The 25,585-nt window shown below is 35.5% G+C and overlaps 1 protein-coding gene across 2 annotated transcripts in view; it reads right to left on the reverse strand.

Annotated features, from left to right (window-relative positions):
- Positions 1-25,585, reverse strand: part of FIGN (fidgetin, microtubule severing factor) — a 121,280-nt gene that overhangs the window by 6,199 nt on the left and 89,496 nt on the right. For both annotated transcript variants that reach the window (XM_082629889.1, XM_082629888.1), the window contains one exon: positions 1-37. This exon is cut by the window's left edge and continues 6,199 nt beyond it. In XM_082629889.1, coding sequence (XP_082486015.1) covers positions 1-29 — 29 coding nt within the window. In that variant the 5' untranslated portion in view covers positions 30-37. The remainder of the gene's footprint in view (positions 38-25,585) is intronic.

The following is a 25,585-nucleotide window of genomic DNA, read 5'->3' on the forward strand; positions in this document are numbered from 1 at the left end:
CACTGGGCATGCTCCGGCGTCCACTGCATCTTCAAGCCTAAAGATGGGGGGGTGGGGGGTGGAAAGTTAATTTACTTAGATACTCATCAGAACTGTTAAAGCTTTTTCCCCCAACTTCTTTTGTTACTTATTATTTTCCGCCAATGACAGTGACATTATAAAGGATTTCCACAGTTTATAATACCTGTTATGGTCTCTACAATGCATATACTTTAAAGGGGACTGAATTTCAACCCTGTATAAAAAGTAAACAATTTAAATGAAAACGCTGTATAAAATTTCAACCCTGTATAAAAAGTAAACAATTTAAATGAAAACTTTCAACCCTGTATAAAAGTAATTTATACCCTGTATAAAAAGTAAACAATTTAAATGAAAACTCTGTAGGAGACCTACATTTTCTTTCATTTTAAAGTAATAAGTAAATTTATTTCTGCTAAGCCTATCAAGTTACTTGCTACACACACACACAGAAACACATATGTATGTACACACACATTCCTGTCAAATTAGAATTCAATCACAGCTTCTTACAATAAAATATGCATATATTTAAAATATCTAGCACGTGGGAGTATTAACATGTGCGATATCTAGCTATCCTGTCTCTTCACATCACAGTTTCTGTTTTATATTTTAACCAATATAAAAATGAGACACAGCTGACAGATCACATCTAGGACACCTCTCTTATTTGGTACTGAACACCTAGTTAGCACAGTATAATGCTCCCTGCGCAGAACAATATGACACAGACATAGCAGGTCATTCCATAATCCAACTCTCATCTAAAGTGGTCCACGACAGTTTCAAATCTGCTTCGTGGAGTGCAGCAAAGCAATCTCCCAGGCAGCGCTCCATCGCTTTCATCGCACAAAGCCTACAACTCGGTATGAATTACAACTGGCTCCTTTCTGCCTCTCAGTCCTGTTGTTGAAACTCTGAAAAAAAAAAACAAGCATCACTTGTCTGTCGGTCTTCTAGCTAGCATTCTCCCTTCTTATCATCTTTCCCTCTGCCTTACAGCCTCCAAGGTACTGAGGGGTGGGGGGAAATATATATATATATATATATATATATATATATATATATATATATGAAAGGGGGAGATAAAGAGAGAGGAAGGAAGAAGGTAAAAGGGAAGATAACAGAGAATCTGGATTCTAACTCTTTACATTTATGGAAAGCAGTGTGTGGCATAAACTCGAAGAGTACAACTAGAAAATGAGATGCTATGTGTAACTTTATCATCTGCTAGATTACTAAGCGAAGCAAGGTGACTATGTAGCAAATATTTTCTCATTATGAAGCAGTCAGAATGAGAGAATCATTTGAATTTTACAGTTTAAAGAGAGACCTTAGACATTGCCTTTTTTCCCTCATTAGGGAACCAGTACCCAAAGGGATTTATAATGTACCCTCGAGGACTCACATATAGTTAGTTACAGAAGAGCACTGGAACCCTGTTCTATTTCCCAATGCTGGTTCGTCCTATTCTAATCTCTGCTTGATTGGAACACTTCCTATTCCGATACAGCTGTATTAAGCAAGCCTCCTTAATCTCCTTTGTATTATGGTAAGTGAATTTTGCAAACTCTCTTGTGCCCTCTGGCAGAGATTCCTTGATAAGAAGGAGTTCTGGTCTAAATGAAGCATCTGTGGCATCAGCTCCCTTCTGAATTACTGCAGTCTATTTTGACAGCTCCTACCCGCTTCTGCTTTCCTCCTCCAACCCCTTTAGCTCTTCATTGCTTGACTTTGGCTCCTGACATGGCCGGCTTTGACTTACTGAGCTAAACTGAACGTATCACAGAGTTTGGTAACAGAATGGCATGTTGATTCCCTTCTGACTCCCTCTTCCTTGCTTGCAAAACCACTGCACCAGACACTGGAAGTTAATTAGCAGGATGATGCTGTGCTAATTGTGTTAATTTACAAGGTTTCAGTCAAAGAGAATCATGCCAGGGCCGGCACTGCTGTCATGCTTCTGACTTAATGATTAAGAAATACTGAAAACAAGGTGGGAAAGATTGCAGTAATTACATAATAAATGAATAAAGCAACAGGATTCATTTGCAAATATATTTTACTGCAGTTGTACTCATTTGCATTTGGATTTTTAAAAAGGATCCATGTAGATATTCATTGGCAAATCACCATCTCAATTAAATTAACTCTGAATGCTGCACTGTATAACTTAATCAAGCTCCATATATATATATATATCTTTTTGAGTAAAAATACTAAACACGTTATTCTCCTGTATATGCAACAGATTCTTCACTTTCCTTTCCTTCACCTCCCCCCAAATCTTCATGTTTCTCTTTTAAAACTACTTAAAAAAATAATCTCTTCAGTTGGAAAGAAAATATTCTAAAATCCTGATGAAGTGCAGCTTGCATCATTTCATGCAGAGGAACTCTGGGGGGCCTTCTAGGAAGAACTAAAGTGATATTCTTAATTGTTTCTGCTTTCTCAATCATTACTTTTTAAGGGGGAGAAAAACACACCGCAAAATGGGTGAAATGACCGAGACCACACTTAAAGGGGAAAAGATGCAATTTTAATGAAGCAGCATTTCAGGAATCATACTTTCATTAAATTCAACTGGAAATTATTAAGAGCAAATCACCAGGAACCAATCGCAAGTAATCAGTATCTAAATTCTTCTAGTGTCATGGGATTTACTTCAAGCCTTATAAAAAGGAGAGAATATTAATGTGACTGTAATGTAGAACTGTCTAAAAGACCTACAGATTCATTAGTCCTATAAATTATTTCCAGGGAATTTCTATTAGGATTTTTTTTCTTTAAAAGATTATCAAAATACAGAGTTGAGAAAATAAGAAAACACGTATGCTATGAGTAGGAATTTGTTTAGATGGATACAGAAGAAACATGGATAAATGTCTTAAAAAAAAGGTCTCAGAAAATAATTTAGGAGTCACAGACAATGGAATTTACCACAAACACAACACAACACAACACTCCCCCACCCCCACCCCCCACAAAAAAGGGTCTGGCTTCCTTTCAGTTAGCTGAGCTAAGCCATTGTTGGCATTAGTTAACAAACATACATAACAAACATGATTTAAAAAAAAAATTGCCCCTTAAAAAAAATGAAACTGCTTTAGCTTTAGAGTAATTATTTTAAAAAACAACCATAAAGGGCAACTTTCACCTTTATTGGATTAAAATTTTCCTTGTAAATTAATTTGTAAAATACATGCAGCAAATGACTTTAGTAAGTTATAATCACTGTAAAAGACAGGAATATATAATAAAGTTTAAATAAAATAGGTTGGCCATTTTCACTGCATAGAGAAATGCATAGTTTAACTGCATAAACTCTAGCAAAAATAATTAAATTTCATAAGATTTCTGCTTCATCTGAAATTAAGTAAAGATCCTATCAAAATTATCTATTTGGGGCTTCCCTCGTGGTGCAGTGGTTGAGAATCTGTTTGCCAATACAGGGGACACGGGTTTGAGCCCCGGTCCGGGAAGATCCCACATACCACGGAGCAACTAAGCCTGTGCACCACAACTGTTGAGCCTGTGCTCTAGAGCCCACGTGCACAACTACTGAAGCCTGCGCGCCTAGAGCCCACACACTGCAACAAGAGAAGCCACCACAATGAGAAGCCCGTGCACCACAATGAAGAGTAGGCCCTGCTCACTGCAACTAGAGAAAGCTCACGTGCAGCAATGAAGACCCAACGCAGCCAAAAACAAACAAACAAATAAATTTATATTTTTTAAAAGTTATCTATTTGGAACAATTACTGGATACACCATTGCCTTTTGATTCTCATGCTATTTTTGGATATGCTTACCAAGATAGTTGAAAGTTTATTTATTGATGCATTCTAAATAACAACCTAGGGGCTTCCCTGGTGGCGCAGTGGTTGGGAGTCCGCCTGCCGATGCAGGGGACGCGGGTTCGTGCCCCGGTTCGGAAGGATCCCACATGCCGCGGAGCGGCTGGGCCCATGAGCCATGGCCGCTGAGCCTGCGCGTCCGGAGCCTGTGCTCCGCAACGGGAGAGGCCACAACGGTGAGAGGCCCGCGTACCGCAAAAACCACCACCACCGGGCTTCCCTGGTGGCGCAGTGGTTGAGAGTCCGCCTGCCGATGCAGGGGACACGGGTTCGTGCCCCGATCCCGGAAGATCCCACATGCCGCGGAGCGGCTGGGCCCGCGAGCCATGGCCGCGGAGCCTGTGTGTCCGGAGCCTGTGCTCCGCAACGGGAGAGGCCACAGCAGTGAGAGGCCCGCGTACAGCAAAAAAAAAAAAAAAAACCACCACCACCACCAACAACAAAAAACAACCTAAGCAGGGCTGCAAAAGTTAAGATTAAGCTTTCATTAAATAACCTTAAGGGGACAGAATTATTCACATCCCCTGAAACATGAGTATTTATCCAGTGCTTTAAAATCATTAATAGTATTTGAAAGTATAAATTAATAGTTAAACCATAAGCAAGTTCCTAATATTAGTAGGAACTGAAGAAGCCCGTGTTCAGGAGAGTGTTCTGGTCTTAGGAGGACAAAGAGCTTTTTCACCATTTTCTTGAATTTTAATACTAATTGGAAGTAGAACTAAACTTGTTGACATTGTTATTATTATTCTATTTATTTGTGATGATATTTCTGATGTGAAATGTAAGCAAAATGTGGAGCCAAATGTTCTTTGAACAAAATATCATCCTCCCTTTGATTACATTGCTGTTATCTGTAAGAAGCAGCACATGCGTGTCACTTAACTTGGCACCCAAATAATAAGATGGGTTTTAAAAACAGTTCTTATATGGTTTCTCTTTGGATCATGAAGAGAAAAACCTCAGAAACAATGCTATTTTAACATTATTAGAAACATGACTCCAGAACAATAACTCCCACTGCTGTTTAGAAACAGCTTAAATATTAGGTACAGTAAAAATTCAGAAAACAGTAGAAAGAAAAATAGTTCCTCAAGATAATTGAAGAATTGTTCCAAAACATCAGTTTTCATTTTTGAAAGGATTAGAAAATTCTTAATACAGCTGGCAAATTTCACAATGCAATGTGCTTATTTTTAAAATATATAATTTAATAGAAAACTGCTTTTAAGATACTTTAACATAAGTGTGCACAAGGATGGCATATTACAGTAAAAAGCCTGAGTATTTTATTTTATTGTTATAGGATGAACTTATGTATATATAAATGAACAAGTCTATATTTCCCATGAAACCAGACAGCTTGGATGACATTTTTTCATTCTTATCATTACTGACCATTTTTAAACTTAGGTTTAATTACTGAACAGTTGCTGCCTCATTGCTCTACTTCTTCCATTTAACTCTTTAACTATTTTGAAGCAAAACAACTGTGGCATCCTTCAAAGTTCTGTCAGCTTCAAAATGATAAAGACACTGTTATATAGAAAAATGAAGGACATAAAAACAACTTTCAGAATAGAAGGAAATTGGGAATAAAAGACTAGGTCTTCTACAATCGATTTTTAGCACACATTCATGGAAATATTAATCTAAGATACTCACTACCACACCCCCCCACCCCAACACAGGTATGCTATTCAGAAGTTCATGAGGTCTATAAAAGCGGCTCTCTTCTACAAGGTTCCCATAGGGTAATTCTGGCTGTTAGGGACTCTGCTTTCATTTGTAGGTTTTCTCAGACTTCCTAAGGGCAGAGACCTGAGGCAAACACCTGCAGGCATGGCCGGCTTGCTCTAGGAAAGCTGCACAGTGCTCACACAGGCCTGCACGACATCACTACACCTATTACACTCCTTTGGGCTACTGTGCCTCCGAACTTCTCATTATCATTTAAAAAAAAATTTTTTTTTTAATTGAACACCATATTTACCAAGATTCTCTCTAGAAAAAATCACTACTGGGGTAAATACAATAAAGTAATTATAATAGTTTACTTACTGCCCCCTCAGCCTAATAATGCAACAGATTCATCATCTCCTAGGTAGGAAATGGCAAAACTAACACATAGAACATTCAAAATTTCAAGTAGAGAGTAGCAAATTCATTGGCTAAAAAATAAGAGTCTTCTGAGAGGGGGCCTACAAACTTCCTGACACTGAAAACTGGCCCTATACAATAACTACTTACCTTTATCCTTCAAGGGGAGTGATGACCAATCAAAATGTTTCAGCAGACTAAGCAGCATTCTCCTTTTGTGTACCGATCCTCATAAGCCAAGAGGCCAACACAGCAGTATCTAGTATTACCTGTTCTAATCTATTTGATCTGAAATCTTCCTTAGTCCATTTCCCAATAATTCTTAGCCTAAAATGTGATGTCATATTTAAAAGTAGTATCGGGAAAAGTGAGGGGAAGAAGCACAGAAATTATATATTCTCCTTAACCTAGTTAAATAGGTTCCATCTTCAGAACACCAAAATGAAAAGTCCTGTATAAGCTGAATATGATATAGAGACTGTTAATCTTAATTAGTCAACAAATTGAGGGCCCACTGTGTGTAAAGCCTTGTGGTTCAATGCTAAGAAATTACATCAAGGGAATCTGTTTACCAGACAATGAAACTTCTAGCTTCTGCGTTCTTTATAATTTCACATTCTAAATTCCCTTAGACTCTTTGATTTTAGAGATTAAGGGAACTTTCAAATGACCTAGTCCCCAATCCAGACAGCCTCAGTTACAGGTTTAGTACTTCACTTATCGTGGTATACTGAGGGATTGAGCACTATTTTGTCGAACACAGTGTTTTATTTGGAGGCATTACTAGATTGTTGGGATAGAAAGGGACTGGAGAAAACATAAAGAAGATCCTAGAATTTTGTTTGAAGAGTGAATAACCCAAGCTTGAGGTTCAGACCACTGGCCCTGATCCATGCCATCATTTATTTGTTCTAATCCTGGTGAAATCACATAGCATATCATACTCACTTTTTTCAGCCATAAAATATGGACAATAATGGTAGCATATACCTTACTCGATTGTTATTAAGGTTACCTAAAGCAGTAATATTTGTGAAAATATTTTCCAAATGTAACCTGCTACACAAATATTTCTTCTTATGCTTTTATTTTGAAAAAGCCAGAGATGCATTAAACACAAAACAAAACTGACTAGACAGAAAAAAACTAAAATCACTCCTAGAATTTATAAATCACTTTTTCTTCAACCTCTGGACAGCTCCTGAAAAGGAAATTTTCCAGTGGGAATGTTGGTTATAAGAAAGGTATAGAAATTCTTTCATACTCAGCAAAACACAGAGAGTGATCTCCTTAATCAAAAAGCTGTCAAAAATTCAAAATAGTTCTATGCTATTTATTCTTAATGGTATTTGTGAGTCAACATTGTAGAGACCATAGCTAAGAAACAATAGAGGTTTAAAACCAGTTAAGGATGATCTGAAAACCCAGTCTCAAAATAAGATATTCTAATTATACAGTAATACTGTCAAAGATTGTTCTCTTTAAATCACACTTTCACACCTCAAGAATCCAAATTATAATACATTTTGCAGCAAATTACTCCCTCCCCCTATTCCACATTATTTGCATAAAGCAATCCTTTTTAACAATCACAAAGGCATTTCTGGCTAAATGGTCCTTGGTAAATATAGTTTAAATACCTCACCTTCTAACATAGAGAAATTGCCACCTGACAGCCTGCAGGCAGCATGTAACCTGTAACTATATTTCATTTGGCCAGCACAGAGTTTTAAAAATCAGTCAATTTTATATAAAAGAACCTGTAGTTCCATATTTCCCACTTTTTCAAGACAAGTTGAATGATCTTACACTAGACCTCATTCTTGCCTGGCAGCAGTTGCCTGAATCTGAGGTCCAGTTGCCCCCTCTAGACATGGCATGCCCTCTCCATTTTGTCATGATGTTCCCACTCCCTATTGCAACATCAGGTATTTTTATGGTATCTACTGGTCACATATGCAATTAAAATTATGACTTCACTCTGAAGCTTCAAGCTCCAGTTTTTTCACTTAAGTACATTTTCCTGAAAACTAGCAAGTATAGTGCTTTAAAATTAAAAAAAAAATAGTAGTGCCTTTAGATTAAAATTTTTCCAAATACTATTTATTATGTCATCCCTGCCCTCTTACTCAAAGCACAGGAAAAATATTTGATATCTCCCTTATTGATTCAGTATCACTAGTACAACAGTGTAAAATGAGAAATTATTGCCTTAAAAAACTGGTTTCCAGATTGCTGCTGTTTCAGCGCTCCGCCCTTTGCTCTGATTTGTTAGATACTTTTTCTAGCGGTTTTCCATGTCACTCTCCACCATTCCTAATATGCTCCCTGAATATGCCATAGGTTCTGACTCCACAAACCAAGACTTCATTTAATATGTAATAGTCAATCATGACCTGTACTACAACTTTTGAGACGTTAAGTTACTCCAAAGTTATGCTTCTTATTTCTTATAGCAAGTTGCTGGGTAGATGGTATGTGGATAAGCAACTGATCTTGTTCTGTATGTCATCATTTTGAGCTTTAAAAGCAAGTATTCAATGTTACAGGGCACCATGACTTGGACTAGAACGGTGTATACCCTGTCCTTCAATTAAATTTGTGGGTAGCTTATGATCTGAATCAGTTTCCCTAGAATGCATTAAATTTTATTCACAGCAACAAAATATTCACTCATCAAAACGTGACCAAGTATAAAAATCTCTATTTTGCCAATATTTCATAATGAGGTTGAAACTTGGTATGCATGGGTCTCATAGGTCATCATTTTTAACATGCAAGTCATATATAAGAGAATGACTTGCATTTATGAGGATGAGTGCATAAGCAGTTATGCAAAGAAAATTACACTGATAAAAGAAATATCACTTATAGGCCACTAGGCTTATGTTCAATACATTATCAAGAGAGCCTATCACTTAAAGCAAACCACAAATCATAATCATAATTCAAATAATTATTTTTTTTCCTCTGGGGGGTCCTAAAATCTCCCATACTCAAATCAGAGTATTCAAGTGAACATATAATCACACTCACATAAAATACATATAGTTTATAGTTCAGATTTATGGGTTTTCTTTTTTAAAGCAAGGGGTAGTTTTACAAAAGCATATGTATACAAATTTTTAAATAATCATCTAAATCAAGTAAAAAACAGTGTCCAAAAGTCTGTGTACATCCTACCATAATTCAACAGAATACACAACTATGCATATACATGCAATTTAAAATATACAAACAATTCATAGTCTGAATCTTAGTATTTAGTGTCAGGTGTTATCAACTATTGCAAGCGAAACGATTTGAGGGTTAGTGTGTAAGAGGACTGATCTTCCCATGTTGAGTCAAATGTTATCTTGTTTATTCTACCTCTGTGAATGATTTTAGACAATTTTAATCAGTTTAAATAGTGCTTTGTAGCTAACCTTTAAAGTTGTTACTTTGTGGCCTTTCATTACTCATTCTGTCTCTTCCCTTTTTCCATATACGCTTTCAATCCATTAAGGCCATCTACCCTTCCCCCCCAGTTCTTTCTGTCATACAGAGATCATCAGGACACACCACTTCTGTCCATAGGGACCGCCAGGGCTAATGAATACGTATGTTCTGTGTCACAACAGAGCACTCCCCTTGTTCTGCAGTATCAAACCTCTTATGTGTATAAATAACAGGTGAGCTGTAGCGTGCAGGGATAAATGGGGTTAACACAACCTGAAAGCTCCATGCTAGATTCATAGTATCCAGCCTGTATGACTGATCCAGAAAGAGAAATCCAAATGCCAAAAGTATTGTGCATTTTCTATGCGTTTTGAATCTTTATTTTAAAAAAGGATTCTGCTGAGATAACATTACCAGCGTCCTAAAAGTCTGAGGTCATTCCAATTGATTCTCAAGATACTCTTGTGCCATATAAAATAAATTTGTACTTTTAATTAACACAAACTGGGCATGGTACCAACCTTGAATTATGACATGGGTGGTTAATGTCCCCTGTCACACTGCTAAAATGTTATGTTAATCATTATGTGTACATAGTGCTATTCGTAAATAGTTATTTGCGTGTATCTATTCTATTTCAAGTATATAAATGCAAAGCTCAATTTAGTTATATTTAAGGTGAACTACATTCATTTTTGCCCAACATCCCATGCTGACATGGGTCAATAAACAAATTCATAATCTCCCAAGCCCCACGACCTTGTGTAAGATGGAATCTGCATTCAGCTTCTTTTTGTGTTCCTCTGAAACCTTACTCTAAAAAGACAGTTTACATAAAACAAAATAGATAATTAAGACTGCTTATGTAAATTGGAGGTCTCTCTCACATAATTAGACAAAGGAGTAAGAATATTATTTACATATATGTATACAACTCCAACCATTCTCCTTAAAAACTCTTTGCTTAAGGTTAACTCTAAAGTGTGCAAAGCCCAGACAAAATTTGTTTAGGTTATTTATGCATTTTTCTCTTTTTGGCAATCCATGCATGAATTTTTAATGCAATAGCAAAATAGTGCCTTGGACTTTGATAAAAATATTCTATAGTCAGGGCTGGGTGACATAGTCCATTAATTCAGTGTCCTTCACTCCTGGGACCTGTGTATAATTTAGTCCAGTCTGAAGAAAATAACTGATCTGAAGGCAGTGGAAAAAGCAACGTATGAAATGAGTTTTGGTAGGTTTAGTGTTGTTTCGCCCATATAAGACAACATATGAAGATAAACTGCTTTAGAATACAATCAACATGGTCAAGGATTAAAAGTGAAGAGCTCTTAGTAACAACCGTAGTTTCCTCACCTTTCCATTCTCCCTACCTGGCCACATTCTATGGTTTGGTGAAAAAAACCTTAGCATCACCTATAATTAGGATGCTCTAATTTCCAGATAAACAGAACATTGTTAAAGTGCAATGTGAATGACAGTCCAGTCATTAGCGCTGTTGGCTCTTCCATTTGTAAAAACAAAGAATGCTGCATAATGAGACAAAAGCAGAAGACAGGCTATCAGCATCCTCAAAGAAAGTGGCATTTCCTGTCCTGGAGGGGGTGCCCAAAAAAGTAATCCTTGGGGAGAGCTAACAATAGGAGGGACCACAAGCAAAGAAATTGTTTCTTTAGATTCCATCTTGATTGTGTTCTCTATGACAATATTCAACTGCATAGTTTCATCTGTTAGAATACATGAGGCCATAAAGAAAAAAAAAAGTTTAGGTTTTGGCTGAATTGAATAAAATGGTTGATCCAGTGGCATTTGCCACATGAAATACAGATGCCTTTTCTTTTGCTTATAAATTCTACTTTAATTCCAACCCAACTCTCTTCTGTTGTGCATAAACACAGCTTACTTTGTCTCTAATATAGCAGTGAAACACAAGGTTGCTCTCAATACTGTCAATAGAATTCAAAGCTGTAAGGATGTTACTTCTATATGGTGAAAACTTTTCGACAATTTTATACTTCTTACTGATGATAATGAACTATTTTATTGGCCTCAGTTGTGGATAAGCTCCAGTATTTGGTAATAATTTTAAGGAAAAGGAAAATTTTTTTCCAGTCACATTTTTCAATTAGCAGATAGAAATGTAATTTAAAATTTGCTAGTTTTAGTTGCATATGTTAAAAGAGTAAATAAGTCAAATCTTCCTGCTACCTCTTCAAACAGTGTGCATCCTAATTACACAAGTCCCTAAACAACAGGAAAGCCAGAACCCTGCGGGTGATACAGGTAGGTTACACAGAAAAATCAAATCTAGGTGCTTATGTGTATACGAAAGTGTTGTGTCTGTAGTTGTGGAAAGGATATAGAGAAAATGGGGAAAGGTGACAGAGAGAAGGAAAAGAGATTTTTTAAAATACCTTTATCCTAAAAATGATCTGCTTTATTATTTATAATCTCAGAGTCCAAAGCACATTCTAAGTTATTTAACTAGCACATATACATAATACTTTAATCAAATGTAAGCTGCCTGGCTTTCAGCCTGATTCTCAGCCTCCTCCTCCATTACTTAAAGTTTTCTTTAGCTATATATTTATTATTTGTGGCTTGAACCAAGTCATATATCTCAAAAAGTTTCCATACTTATAAAACTTAAAAGTCTTATTTATGACCTCCAAATATACTATGAACATCATTTCCTTCATTGAGTACCTCATTTTCAAGGAGGTCTGGATTACATATGTAAAGTTTTTCAAAAAAGGAAAACTAATGACAATATTATTATATATTGACACATTTTCTCAATTGCATTCAAAAAGAAAAACACTTTACTAGAATCATTTGAGATGAAATGTTTAAAAAATCCTTGAAAAGCAAATAATTAAAATATATGATAATCGAGTTACTTAGGAAAGAATCCCAATTATAAATTTAGAATTGTTTTTGTGTTTTCTATACAAAAGGTCCCCCCCCCCAGCCTTAAACACAATAGAAAAATTCATAGAATTAATGAATCATAGGTCTAAAAGTACATTCCTGCTCATTGAACTGACATACCTGGAACTGGTCTCCTTTTAAGTAAATCTTTTTGAAAGTATCCAAATGCCTACAAAGAATACTACAATTTCATTTATACATGACTTTCAGTCTTATGGCCATTACATGATCACTTAGCTAACTTGTGAAGTTTTTCAGGTTAGGATGTTTTATTGTGCCCTCCTTTTTTTAAATGCTTCTACATCCAGCCATTGTTTTCATATTTTACTTTAGGAATTATTTTATCCAGTTCAGTGTCAAATGATATTATACTTTAAAAATAATCTCTTCAGAAAATATAACATAAAATAGTGGATTGCATCCCTGGCCATAAGCTCTCAGAAGCATTAATATGTTACTAGAGTGCCCGAATGACAGCAGTGACAGCTTAATCACTTAAAGGCTTTTTACATTAACAATTTTTTTCTTTCAATTTGAGCAGTATATTCAGGCATGATTTAATAGGAGGTTAGCTGTTAAATGCAGCTAAATAACATACTTTTTAAAAATATCAAATCAAGTTTAGTGCCTAATGAATATTCCTTTACACTTTCTGATATATTAGTGTACATTCATAAAGCTTGGCTTCTTTTATTTTTCCCCCAATATATGTATTTTTTTTTAAAAAATCAGTCAGATAATTAGCATGCATAGTCCAACTGTTTTCTATACTTTTATGATTTTAAGTAGAAGATCCATGGATAAAACATAATTGAAAGGTGAGCCTATTAATCTGGAGAATAACCTCCACAAACCAAATAGGGATGAATCATGTTGAAGTCTACACCTCATTTATAGCTTTGTATTCCTAAGGAAAAAAAAAAAAACAAAGCAGAGAGAAACTAAAGGTGACCTTATTTAGACATATTAGTCAAGGCAGCCTTTGCTGTTTTTAAGCAAACATGATTGTGACTCCACTTTGTCCATCCAGTTTTCCAGTGTGTAAATTGGATGACGACTTGGACAATTCTCTCTTCATTAGTGAACTGTGGAAAGGAAATACAGAGGTGGCTTTTTATTTTTTAAACTCTGTAGTGTCTTGTAACCAAATTCTGAAGCATGAAGAAAAAAAAAAAATATATATATATATAAATTCTTTTTTCCTAGACAAGCTGTCGTAATTGAAATGAAGTCTAATCAGACTCATTACTGTTTTCAGCAATTTGCACCACCGAAGATGCTTATTAGGTAGCTGTGTTTAATAAACCACTCTTTAGAAAAATACCAGTAATGAGCTCTTAACAGCCAATCTTTAGCGTGAATGTAATGTGAAAAGTGTTCCTAGCGCTGAATAGATTTTCACATTTAGTAGTGTCATAATTAAGCTCCATGAATTGTTTCTGAGATGTTAGATTTATTACAATAATCTTACTTTTTTCCTATGTTATATCTACTTGGAAATGCAGTCATCTTCTATTAGAGTTGGATTATATTCATTGTACAGCAAATTTTCAGCTAGTGCCAAGCTGATCAAAAGGTTTTTCAACTGAGGATTTGTTAACAAATGATAAGCAAGGATTTTATGACTGATAATTGATGTTATCTATCAAGTCTTTCCTCATCAGCATCCCCCACACCTCAGAAAAAAAGTCTTCCTGTCATTTGATTATATATGAAAAGTTACCCAAGATACAAATGTATTATGATCATTAAGAGGAAAAAATTGCATTTCTATCACTAAGTTAAAACATGGGAAAAACTGGACATTCTGAAAGGAATATTTGAAGAAATGTTGGTCTTTCTTAATAGCAGCTATAAATAACACTATATTGCTTCATTAGACATTGTTCTTAAAAATGTGAATACCATTTTCCTCCTGAGTCTTCCTTTTTGTAGCACTCTTTACTAAGATCTTAACATTAAAGAACAGTATTGTGAATATATATTATTTATATGCACTAAAAGTGGTCATGAGAGTTAGCTAGTCTTCTTATTGATAAGGGCAAAAAAAGTTACATACCTCTAAGCAGAGGAGTTACTTCCATGCAAGATGGTGCATGTGCTAAAATAAGTATATATCTATAGAATCTATATTGATTATTCCATCAATAGAGTATATCCAGAGGTATTTCCATGTATATAAAATTATATAGAAGGGATTGAAATTATTTCTTGAGAACATCTAAATAAGACTTATAAGGAAGCTCTTGAGCTTGTTACCATGAAATGTCTCACATGGTAAGATAAATATCTTTTGTTTGCTAAACAAACATTCTGAGACTATTCCATAAAGATAATCAATAAATGAAAAAGTACCAAAAAACAAAACAAAACAAAACAAAACAAAACAGGAGACCAAGAGTTTATACCCATTCATGATAAAATGTTAAGGAGGATTCTGTTAGTGAATGATTCCTCTCCCAATACACTCTCATTTCTTCAAAGCTGAAGTTTCACGACTCCTAATTGGAGCCAATAAGCCTCCATAACTGTTTTCAGCTTTCTGAATCAATAGCTATGAGAACTGAGACTGTCAAATTAACGGCTTGTTTCATCTGATTTTGTGGAATGCATTTCTTTGCATTACAAAGTAGAGAAGAAACCAACTCATTCCCTTGTGAATTCTTACAGCTTTCAGATCAAAATATCTTCTAGTTTCTTTAAGTCTTGACTGAATTCATATTCAGAACAACAAAAAACAAAGCCAGTGCATAAAACTACTAGAAACCTATATTTACATGCTTAAATGACTCACAGATAAAAAACAAAAATTATGAGAGGGTCCCTTTTAGTGCCTTTGGAATGCCTTATCATAATCTTGAATAACTTAATTTATGAATCATAGAATTCATGAATGTTTTATAAAAGGGGGATGCTTTGTACACTGAATTTATTACAAAAGCTAGGAGGCTCTAAAATGTCAAATAATAGTGATGATGGCAATAACATTAATGATGTAATATGAGTAATTCTCTTGGTAAGCTTTCAAAATAACTTTCCATGATGATGAAGATACAGTTTTAATTATGAAGTTCAATTAGGAATTGAGTACTTAGTTAATAGATATTTTACCTAGATCTAACCCTTGAGTTACAGAAGGTTGGCAGAATTAGCCTTGGTCTTAATTTCTAATTTGAGAAAAACAAGCTAGGGAGTATGGACATATGCATAGATGAGATTTTAGTGCAGAGAATAAACAACACATAAATATATATTATCACATAAATACAAGATATGGGTTATAAGGCATAATAAAATGCTAGTGGTAATGGGGAGGCTTGTATTATTAAGACTTTTTGGAGGAGGTGGGTTTCAAACTTCAGCTATTGGCCATACCATTTAGACATTGGTCCGAACATGAAGAGAAGTCATATACTTAAGCTTGCAAATAGTTTTTAAAGAGAATTAGGGCTCATTAATCCTTAAATTTTTCAAGGAGCCACAGTACCTAGTAATAGCATTATCATTCTTAGAGCCTTACTCAGTTTTATCATTTGCCATATTCCTGAGCTAATAAAACTTAAATATTCTTCCATGTAAGAAACGGCCAAGCAAGCAAACAAAAATGAAACCTTAAAAAAATTCAGTTTCTTTTCCTTACGTCTTTCTTAAATTCTTTCAGACTTACTCCAAGATCCCTTCTCCCCCTCCAACCTCTTTTTGACCCTGGCATGTGGGGCAGTGAGTTATTTTCTCTCTTTTCCTTTCCTTTCCTTTCTCTCTGTTTTCAAGTAGTTTGTCAATTATGAGAAAATAGGTTACAAAGAAAATGTATATTAAATCTCAAAACTGGAATCCTAAAAACAATCTTCCTTGAATCTCTGAATCTTGATAACTTTTGTTGTCACTAGAAAAAACAAATGAGACTAGTTGCCTAGACTGTTTAAAATATGATAATGGCACTCATGCTCTAATAACATCTGAGGGCCTACTACAACTTGAGAGCTTCTGACCTAAGTGCTAGGAAATAGAGGTCCCTGCCCCAATGGAACTTACAAGTCTATCTTTAGTGGTGATTTACCAAAGAAAAGATTTAGTTCTGAATCTGGTAGGGAAAGGTGGCTATATAGAGGAGTTAAGAGTTGAGGTATATCTTGAAAGCTGAATAGAATTTTACCAGTTAGAATAGACAGAGGTGAGTTTTCCTGCCTGTGACAAGACTCAGTCAAAGTTACAGATGAAACTAAGTGTACCTGGCACATTTGGGAAACAGGGTTGCTTGGTATGGTTAGAAGACAGGAGGGAGGTATGTCTATGTATAGGGTGGGATGGAGGTAAAGATGAAGCTTGAATTCCGTTTGCAAAGGGACTTGAATGTTCGGACTTTATCTTACTGCCAACATAAAGTGCTGCCCTCATCTGTTCTTTAGAAATATATCAATAATAACAATATATAGGCCAGAATAGGGACTTCCCTGGTGGTCCAGTGGTTAAGAATCTGTCTTGCAATGCAGGGGATGCTGATTCAATCACTGGTACTAAGATCCCACATGCTGTGGGGCAACTAAGCCCATGTGCTGCAACTACTGAGCCTGCAAGCCACAACTAGAGAGCCCACATGCCACAACTATAGAGCCCACGAGCTCTGGAGCCCACGCGCTGCAACTAAGACCCAACAGAGCCATAAATAAATAAATAAATAAATAATTTTTAAAAATTTCTAAACAATATATAGGCCAGAATGGGGCTGGAGGGGGTGGGGCAGGGAAGGCTAGAAGCCGGGCCTGAACTTGAACAAAAAGAAGAAAAATATCTGAGAAAGATTTCAGATGTACAGTCAAAAGGATGAGCTTACCAGTTGGAGGAATGAAGAACAGGAAAGGGGATATCATCATAAAAATAGAAATACTTGTGACATATCTGTCAACTAGTTAATAAAGAGATTGTAGTGGATATTACATTTAATCCTTCAAAAGCCTAGTGAGGGATTAATTCCCTTTTTTATAAGATGAAACAGGTTGCTTGAATCTAAGGAATTTTCCCAAGGCCACCCCAGAGCCAGAATTGCAACCTGGATCATGTGACACAAAGTTGTTGCACTTGGTCTCTCCTTGGAGAACTTCTCCAAGGTTTTTAGCTTGTATAACCAATAAGTTGGCCACTAGGAGTTCCCATCTTTCGATGGGAGAGAAGTCAGAGGTCTACAAGGGTATTTAGGAGTCATGAGCAAATGGAAATCATTGACATTATGGTAATGGAAGGCATAGCAGAGAGAAAGTTGTATAGAATGAGATGAGAATGGAACTCATGAGTTAAATCAGCATTTAAGGAGTAGGCAGTGGGGATTGGGAGGGCATTTATAGAGGAGAAAGAGAAATAGAGAGAGGGAGAGAATATGCTGTTGTAAAAGACAAGTGAGGAAGAGTTTTCAGGGACAGAGTGCTTATTTGTAGCACAGGCATTAGAGAAGTCAAGTAGGATAGGAGAGAACATAGGCAATTAGGAGGCTAGAGATGATCTGTGAGAGTGGTGGAGTCAGAAGCCATGGTGAGTGGGTTACGGAGGAAATGGGTGGTGAGAAAATGACATGGCAAGCATGAAATAATTATCATCACTGATAAACATCTTAATAAACATGAACAGCAGTTTATGGGGCAAAGAAGAATTAAGGCAAGAGATTTTAAAGGATATGGGGAAAACCCTAGACCAAGCGTTCAGCAAACTATGGCCAGTAGGCCAAATAATATTATTACTTCATCTAGGAAGACTTCCCAGACATCACTGCCTTCCTTTCCTCTCTACCATTTTCCATATCACCCCGTACTTACACTGCATTTTCATATGCATTTTATTTTTCTATTTCATCTGTATTACCTACTAGACTAACCTCTGAGGCTAGGAATCCATGCCATTAGAGTAGGGCAGAAACCTTGTCTGTCTTTTTCATAGCTGTACGTCCAGTGCTCACAAAGAAGAGTATCCTCACAAAGAAGGTACTGTATCTATCTATACCTATAGATATACATCTATATCTACATATGTATCTATATCTTTATCTGTACCTATATAGAAGGAGTTCATGCAGGCTGTAACTCATACCATATGTCTAAATACTTAAGGTATTTGAAAAGTTTTAAAGCTATAAATAAATTATTTTGAAAGTTATAAACTGAACAAAAAATGTTAAATAAAATGTCTTTTTCTTTCTACCTTAACAATTATATCTTCAAAAACACCTGGAAGGCTAAGTTCAAATTTAGAATTTTCTGTCTCCTGGGTCATCAGAGCTCTTCCAGAATGAGAAGCTGACTTGTGGTTCCCTATCATCAAGAGGCTTAATATACATACTGTAGATGAATGTTCCATCCATTCCCTGCCATTCCCACCTCCACCCAGCTGCCTCATGGCCTCATCTTGTGAGAGGACAGACTTAGAGAAGAGCACTGCATGGGTCCAGGAAGTAAAGTCAGGGAATTTCAGGTGCCTGGGACATGGTCTTAAAGGAGGGCACGGGTTCCAACTGGGCACATCCTCATGGCCCCTTGGATTCCTCATGATAGGGTAAAGTACTGGAGGAAGGTAAGACTGGACTTGCTAAAACATGGCACCCTTCTTGCCTGGGTCAAAAGATGGTTGCAGTGACTTGTATAAATAATTCAGTGGTCTGAAAAGTTAAAAGAAACATTGTTTATGTTTTACTTTGCTCTTTGCAATAGAAGATACTATATAAGGAGCCAAAAGACATACATTTTAATACTAGTTCCCTAGTCATTATCACTATTATCTTGGTCTGAAGACCAGTCTCTGAATTTAAGATTCCTCACTGGTCAACCACACGCAATTGCTATAAATGCCAATTGACATAATGGATGAAATTACTATTACATAGCTAATAATTGGCAGAAATTGGAGCCAGAATTTAATATTCTTATTGTAATAGTTTTGTTATCCACTTCTTTTTACTAATATCTTCTATATTTACCACACACTGGCTTTGATACTGCCTACTAGCCAACAGTGAGCAAGATATTTTCCCATATAAAAAATAGCCCTTCTACCTTCACCATTCAGAACTCTTGAACAAGTTCATCTCAGACTCCAAACTAGGGCTTGTCTGTATCCATTTTCATGGGTACTCAACCCTGAGAGGAAGGAAGTATAATCAAAAAGTATGATTCTAGTCTTCCCTGTACTTTCTGGACCTCTTACTAACTTCTACCCATTAAAAAAAAACAAAAACAAAAACAAAAAAACACAAACAGTTTAGGTGAGAATCCATCAATTCCTGTATACATTATTGAATGTAGAAGATAGTACAAGGTCTCTTGGAAGAAACTTAATAATGTAGAATTTGCTACAGCATGTAATACTTGCATTTGAAAGAACATGTGTTCAAAGAACAAAATAGGAATCCAGTCTTTATTTTACATATATAACCAAAATCTTTTTTCATAGCTGTTCACAATATTTTATTTAGTCTTCTTACCAACAACTGCCTTCGAAAGATCATCATTTACAGTAATAAGGACCTTTAATTTTCAGTGATCAACTCTGTGCAAATGTCAATATTGTCATAGTCTGACCATGGTGGATTTGAATTTGGGCATATATTCGAATTGTCCCAGATCTGAATCCCTACGTTTCATGTTTCTAGGCATGAGTCGTCCTTAAGCAAACTACTTAGCCTTCCTAAGTCTTAGTATTCCCAACTTTGAATTTGGGGGATAATAATAATTTCATTGAAAGTTTGAGAATTAAATGAGACAATGGGAGGAAAGCAGCTAGTACATTATGTTACTGTCCAGGAACTGTCACTGCCAGGAGTTCTTTGATGTTCTAGGAGACAGAACTAAAGAGAAATTTTGAAGGGAAGTTACAGGTAAGTAGATTTCAGAAGCATAATATGAAACACCCTCTAACCCTTCCCCTACTCATTTATGATTAGGAGATTTAAATTCATTTTCTGGCCCTGCCAATAACTTACTATGTTACTTTTATTACAAATAATTTTTTCCGGACAGCTAGAGTTAAGTTCTCAGCACACGCAAAGAAAATTCACTGATCACTCGCCAGGTTTTCTAGCTCTTCTCTTATCCTACATTCAATCAATGACAAAGTTTTCTCAATTCATCTCCTAAACACTAACATGTATTCCTTCTTCATTCCCATGCTGTTGCTTTAGGTCAGCCTCATCCCTTTTCAGCAGGGTCTCTTAGATTTCCTATGTGTTTTTCTTCCAGTTCTTATTTTGTATGTATATATGTATGTATTTTGGGCTTACTTTAAAAAAAGAAAGAAAGAAAGAAAAACTTGTTTCCCTGATTTCAAAACACAAGCTTATTATTTTAAATTATAGAAAACACAGAAACATAAATACAAAGTGATCATCATCTATAATCATGTAGCAATGACGTCCATTAAAGTAATTTTTCATTTAAAGTTTTCATCTTCCTTTGAATACTTTAATATTTACTTTGAAATTTTCTGTGTATTTCTAGTTCTTAATATTGTTGAGAGCATGTTGTACATACTACTAACTTTGAGGAAGCATTCTAGCCTCTCTCATACCTTATATCCTTGTACATGCTGTTCTCTCTGCCTATAATGCCCTTCCCGGTCCCACAGCATCCTTTCCATCCTGGGCCAACTACATTGTGTCTTTTTGGCTTTGTTACCGACTATGATGTCCTTGAGGTCAGTTATCTTTTTATTCTGTTTTCAGTACTTATTGTGTGTGTGTATCAAAATCTTATGAGTTTATAACACTGATGCAATAATACACATCTCCAACAAAATTATTTTTGATAAGTGAGTATGACTGTTATATTGCAATAGTGTTCTGTGATTAGAGTGATGTATGATTACTACTTACACATAGTCCTGCAAAAAAAATATTTTGGGAACTTAAGCAGAGAGTGTTTAACTCATCTATGGTGAATTCCTAGAATTTAAAGAATCATTCAGCCAATTATGGCACTTAATCTCTTGTACCAAAATTGTTTATGTGTTAGTTTCTTTCTCCAGGCTCAGACTGTCTTATTCATCTTATGTTCCCAGTACCTCTCACTATACATTGCACAGAGTAAGTACTCAATAAATAATAAGAAGAAAATAAGCAAAAATGTCAAATTAGATAAAACTTGCCTTCCTAGATTCTTATGAAACACAGAGAAGACACTATCTACCTAAATAGTACTTGTTACTCTTTTATAAAATCAGAATAACAGATATTTTCTATTAGTACCTATTATGTGTATCATTAATATCAAATGCAATTGATAATTATAATATTCATTAATGCAGCCCTCACAAAATCTAACAAGTAAAACAAGACCTCATTAGAATATACTATGGGTGCTACTGAATAAGACTCTCATGCAAAAAGATCACCACAAAATACTTAATCCATATGTTTAAATATTCTGTTTAAACACTTTGTATGGGTAACCAAATATCAGAAACAAGCACTACAAATATGATTTTAAGTTTCTTATAGTTAAATTCACATCATTTACAATCTATTTGTAAAACTCTATTAACAGAGTTTATGTCATGACTGGTCTAAACAATATTTGATACTAATGGTTAAGAGGGCACAGACTGATATTTAAGATGTAAGGTTGCACCACAGTAACTTTGATGGGTTATTTTATAGAGGATAACCAGATATGACATTTCTAAGAAAGGTCTATATCACTAAAGAAAAGGAATGGCCTAATTGCATCAGTGGGAGCTGCTCCTTAGCATACCTTAAAAAAATGAAAAAAAGAAAAATAAATGGAAGGAGCGGGGAGAGGTTCTTTTTCTCACGGAAGGGATTGCCATTTTTGAGAAGAGTCATACTATAAGTGTTTTCCAGTAAATCTAAAGGGAGTGATGGGTACTTATAAAATCAGTAGCTTGCTCTTGTAATGACAACATAGTCTCTTCATGGTGGTTGATATGTTAGGATCAGTTCTGGGTTGCTTTAGAACACAGCTTGCTTTTTTACAAGCTTGGTTGTTATTGCACACTTCCTCTTTTGTGTAAGGTCACTTACTTAGATTAAACTGTTTGCAACAAGACTACTTTTCAAAATACATATGCCTGCTTTCCAAGGGTGATATTATAATGAAGGTGGAACAAACAAGCTACTGCACAATGAGACTTGCATCCAGTAGACATTTTGGTAGATATAGATGTTTAGGGTAAATGTATTTCTCACATTATTCCAAATGCAATCCTAGGGATGTAGGTAAAACTTGCTTCTGAGGGAAAATAAACTATAACATTAAATAGAATTTGCCAAGTAAACTATGGAACAGATTTTTAAAAATAGGTACTATGAAAAATAAAGCAAAATAAAGAATTCTTAATTATAAATTAAAATGAAATACTAAACATCCTTTATTCATTCTAATAATAAAGAGTATTGAGGGCCTACTTTATGCCAGGCACTCTTCACTATTTTCAAATAAAACAGGGAGAAATTAAAGTGAAAGGAGAAACATAATCAACCGGTAGCAATTAACAAACTCAAATCTGACAATTGTTGCAACATGCTTTTTGGTTCTCTGGGATTTGGAGAGGCCATGTATTCTCAACTTTCATCTCCTGAACAGGTTATATTCTTCCTGGGGTTTTAAAATCTTTCCTCACAAATCTAATTCTGACAGTTTTTAACTTTGCCCAATAAATTAAACCACAGTAATATCACCTATGATAACAAAGGAAATCTAACTGCAGAAAACATCTTCAGTGCTGACTTCTGGCAAATACAGATTTAATGGCAACTCATGTCTTCTTAGCACCTCTCACTTAGAAGAGATAATGCATGTGAAAATAGACAAAATTGTAGGTTCAGTCATATCAAAATGTGATTTATGCCAAAATAGATCTGGGAATGTCAGTAATTGCAGAATAAATGACAAGTTTTGAACTTCTTAAAAAAGGAGTGAATTCAGTAATTATTTAACTTTTTGTGCGTTTGTGTGTGGTCACAATAATTCTTTCTTGCAAAGCTTTAAAATTTTTATTTTTCCTTGAGCAAGCCTTGGGAATCCAAAAAAATGCTATAACTACAGAGCAACACTTATTTTAGTGTTTTTACCCTCCTGGCATATTTTTGGCATGATATGACTTTTGCCATTAAAAAATAAATAAATTGAAGTGGTACTGACAGAATTTCAAGTAAACAAAGCATCAACAGAAAGCACAGTGCCTCTGTGTGCTGAGAGCTCCAACAGACAGTCATCTGCAAATGGACAACTTTAATTCGATTCCTGGCACCATTGGCCGTGCTGAGAATTCTCCTATCTCTTCACACCAGGGGTTTGCTCTTTTAAGCATTGCTCCCTGAAGGGAAGGAAAAACTAGAGAGAGAGGATTTCCAATGACCCTGCACAGATGAATGGATACGTCAATGGTGAATATCGGTTCAGCTTTGAACAGGGAATCCTGCAGTGGCCTCGCTTCTCCAGCCCTTCTATGCTAGTGTGAGTGTCGCTGAAGACTTGTGTGAACAGGAGTCTTTAAAAGATCAAGACAGAGGATGAGAAAGTAAAAATACAAGCAGAAAAAAAAGACAAAATGCTTTTTAAAAATTAATGAAAATTTAAATGTTTGGGAAATTCAATTCTCCAGAGACAAGTAAGAGTGTATTAACTCTAGTGTTAGTGGGGCTTTGCATTTAAAACTTGGGCCTCTCAAAGGTAAATTCCAAAACACTAATTGCTCATAGAGTCAATTAGTAATGTGGTGTCCCTTTGACAGGTCTTGAGGAACAATCAAATACCGAATTGAGCACTAAGCACTTAGAATGCTCTTATTCTTTGCCCTGCCAGTATTATAATGAGAACATACACAGACACAAGCAAAAGGAAGAAATATCAATTCCATTTTGTTTGGAAGATGAGCATTTTAAGTTACTAATCCTGCAACTGGGTAGATGCAAAAATTCTGCTTGAGTAACTGCAGAACACGCATTTATTTTCACATGCTTTATGGTTAGTTTTCATCCAGCTATCAATCAATCAATTATGCTGTGACATGCTGTAATTTCCTAATCATACTAATATTCATGCTTTTATCACTATCAAACCTAGAGCACATACATTTCAATGAGACAGAAGTCTAATTATTTAAATATGCTAGAGCATATTACATCTCCAAGGCTGTTTCCTTTATGAGTTTTTCTCCCCTAAAAAAATATCTAATTTAATTGCAAAGAGAAAAGTATATTAAACAGCATTACATCCCTCCAGTAAGCAAAACTGATATTTTACAGACCCCTATAAGTAGGGAATTTTTATGGATCCTTATTTAAAATTAACATCTTTTGCTTGTTACTCAAAATAGCCAAATAGAATTTGTCACAAAAAGAAATAATAATCATATTCAAGGTGAAAGATATAATATGCTTATTTTATTTTTCAATGCTCTTGACCTGAAAAAACTTATAGGGACTAACTAGGAATTGCTTTATATCCCCAAAATATGATTTCGCATCATTTCTTATAACTGGCTTAGCTCTCAAAACTTTTTTCTACAGCTTAAAATTTTTCATACTTAAGAAAAAGGACTTTTATTTGATCATTTCAATGTTCTCCTTGACAGGTGCCAGAGAAAATTTTTAAATTTTCAAGTAAGACTACTTCCCTGATGCATATGTTGCAATCTATAATTACAGTCTCTGTTGTGCAGATTACTTTAAAGGCAGTAAATGAGTATAAGTAGTATAGGTTACACATGGCAAACATATACATATTCCCTTACATCTTTACAAGGAAAAAAAATTCAGGCTCAGTTGCCACCATAAATACTTCCTACAGTGCTCTGAAGCCAACAGTCCACTCAAGTCATGGATATAGCTCCTCAGATATATTTCCTTTAACAGAACATGTTTCAATGTATATTTTCAAGACAGCCCTGAAAATTCCATTATTCTTGTCAGTGGGGAGTGAGCGCAGATACATTGAAAACTAATAGGAAACAGTAATACAATGAACAGCAACACCAACAAAAAATCCAAAAGGCATTATTTTTTAAGTACAAAATCAATTAGTTTTCAACTAATAAAAGTTGTCTGTTCTAAATTTCATAGCTTTACATTCACTTTTTTTTTTTTTTTTTTTTTTTTGTACGCGGGCCTCTCACTGTTGTGGCCTCTCCCGTTGCGGAGCACAGACTCCAGACACGCAGGCTCAGCGGCCAGGGCTCATGGGCCCAGCCGCTCCACGGCATGTGGGATCTTCCTGGACCAGGGCACGAACCCA

The sequence above is a fragment of the Mesoplodon mirus genome, assembly GCF_964341445.2.
Source record: "Mesoplodon mirus genome assembly, chromosome: 8".
Taxonomy (NCBI): domain Eukaryota; kingdom Metazoa; phylum Chordata; class Mammalia; order Artiodactyla; family Ziphiidae; genus Mesoplodon; species Mesoplodon mirus.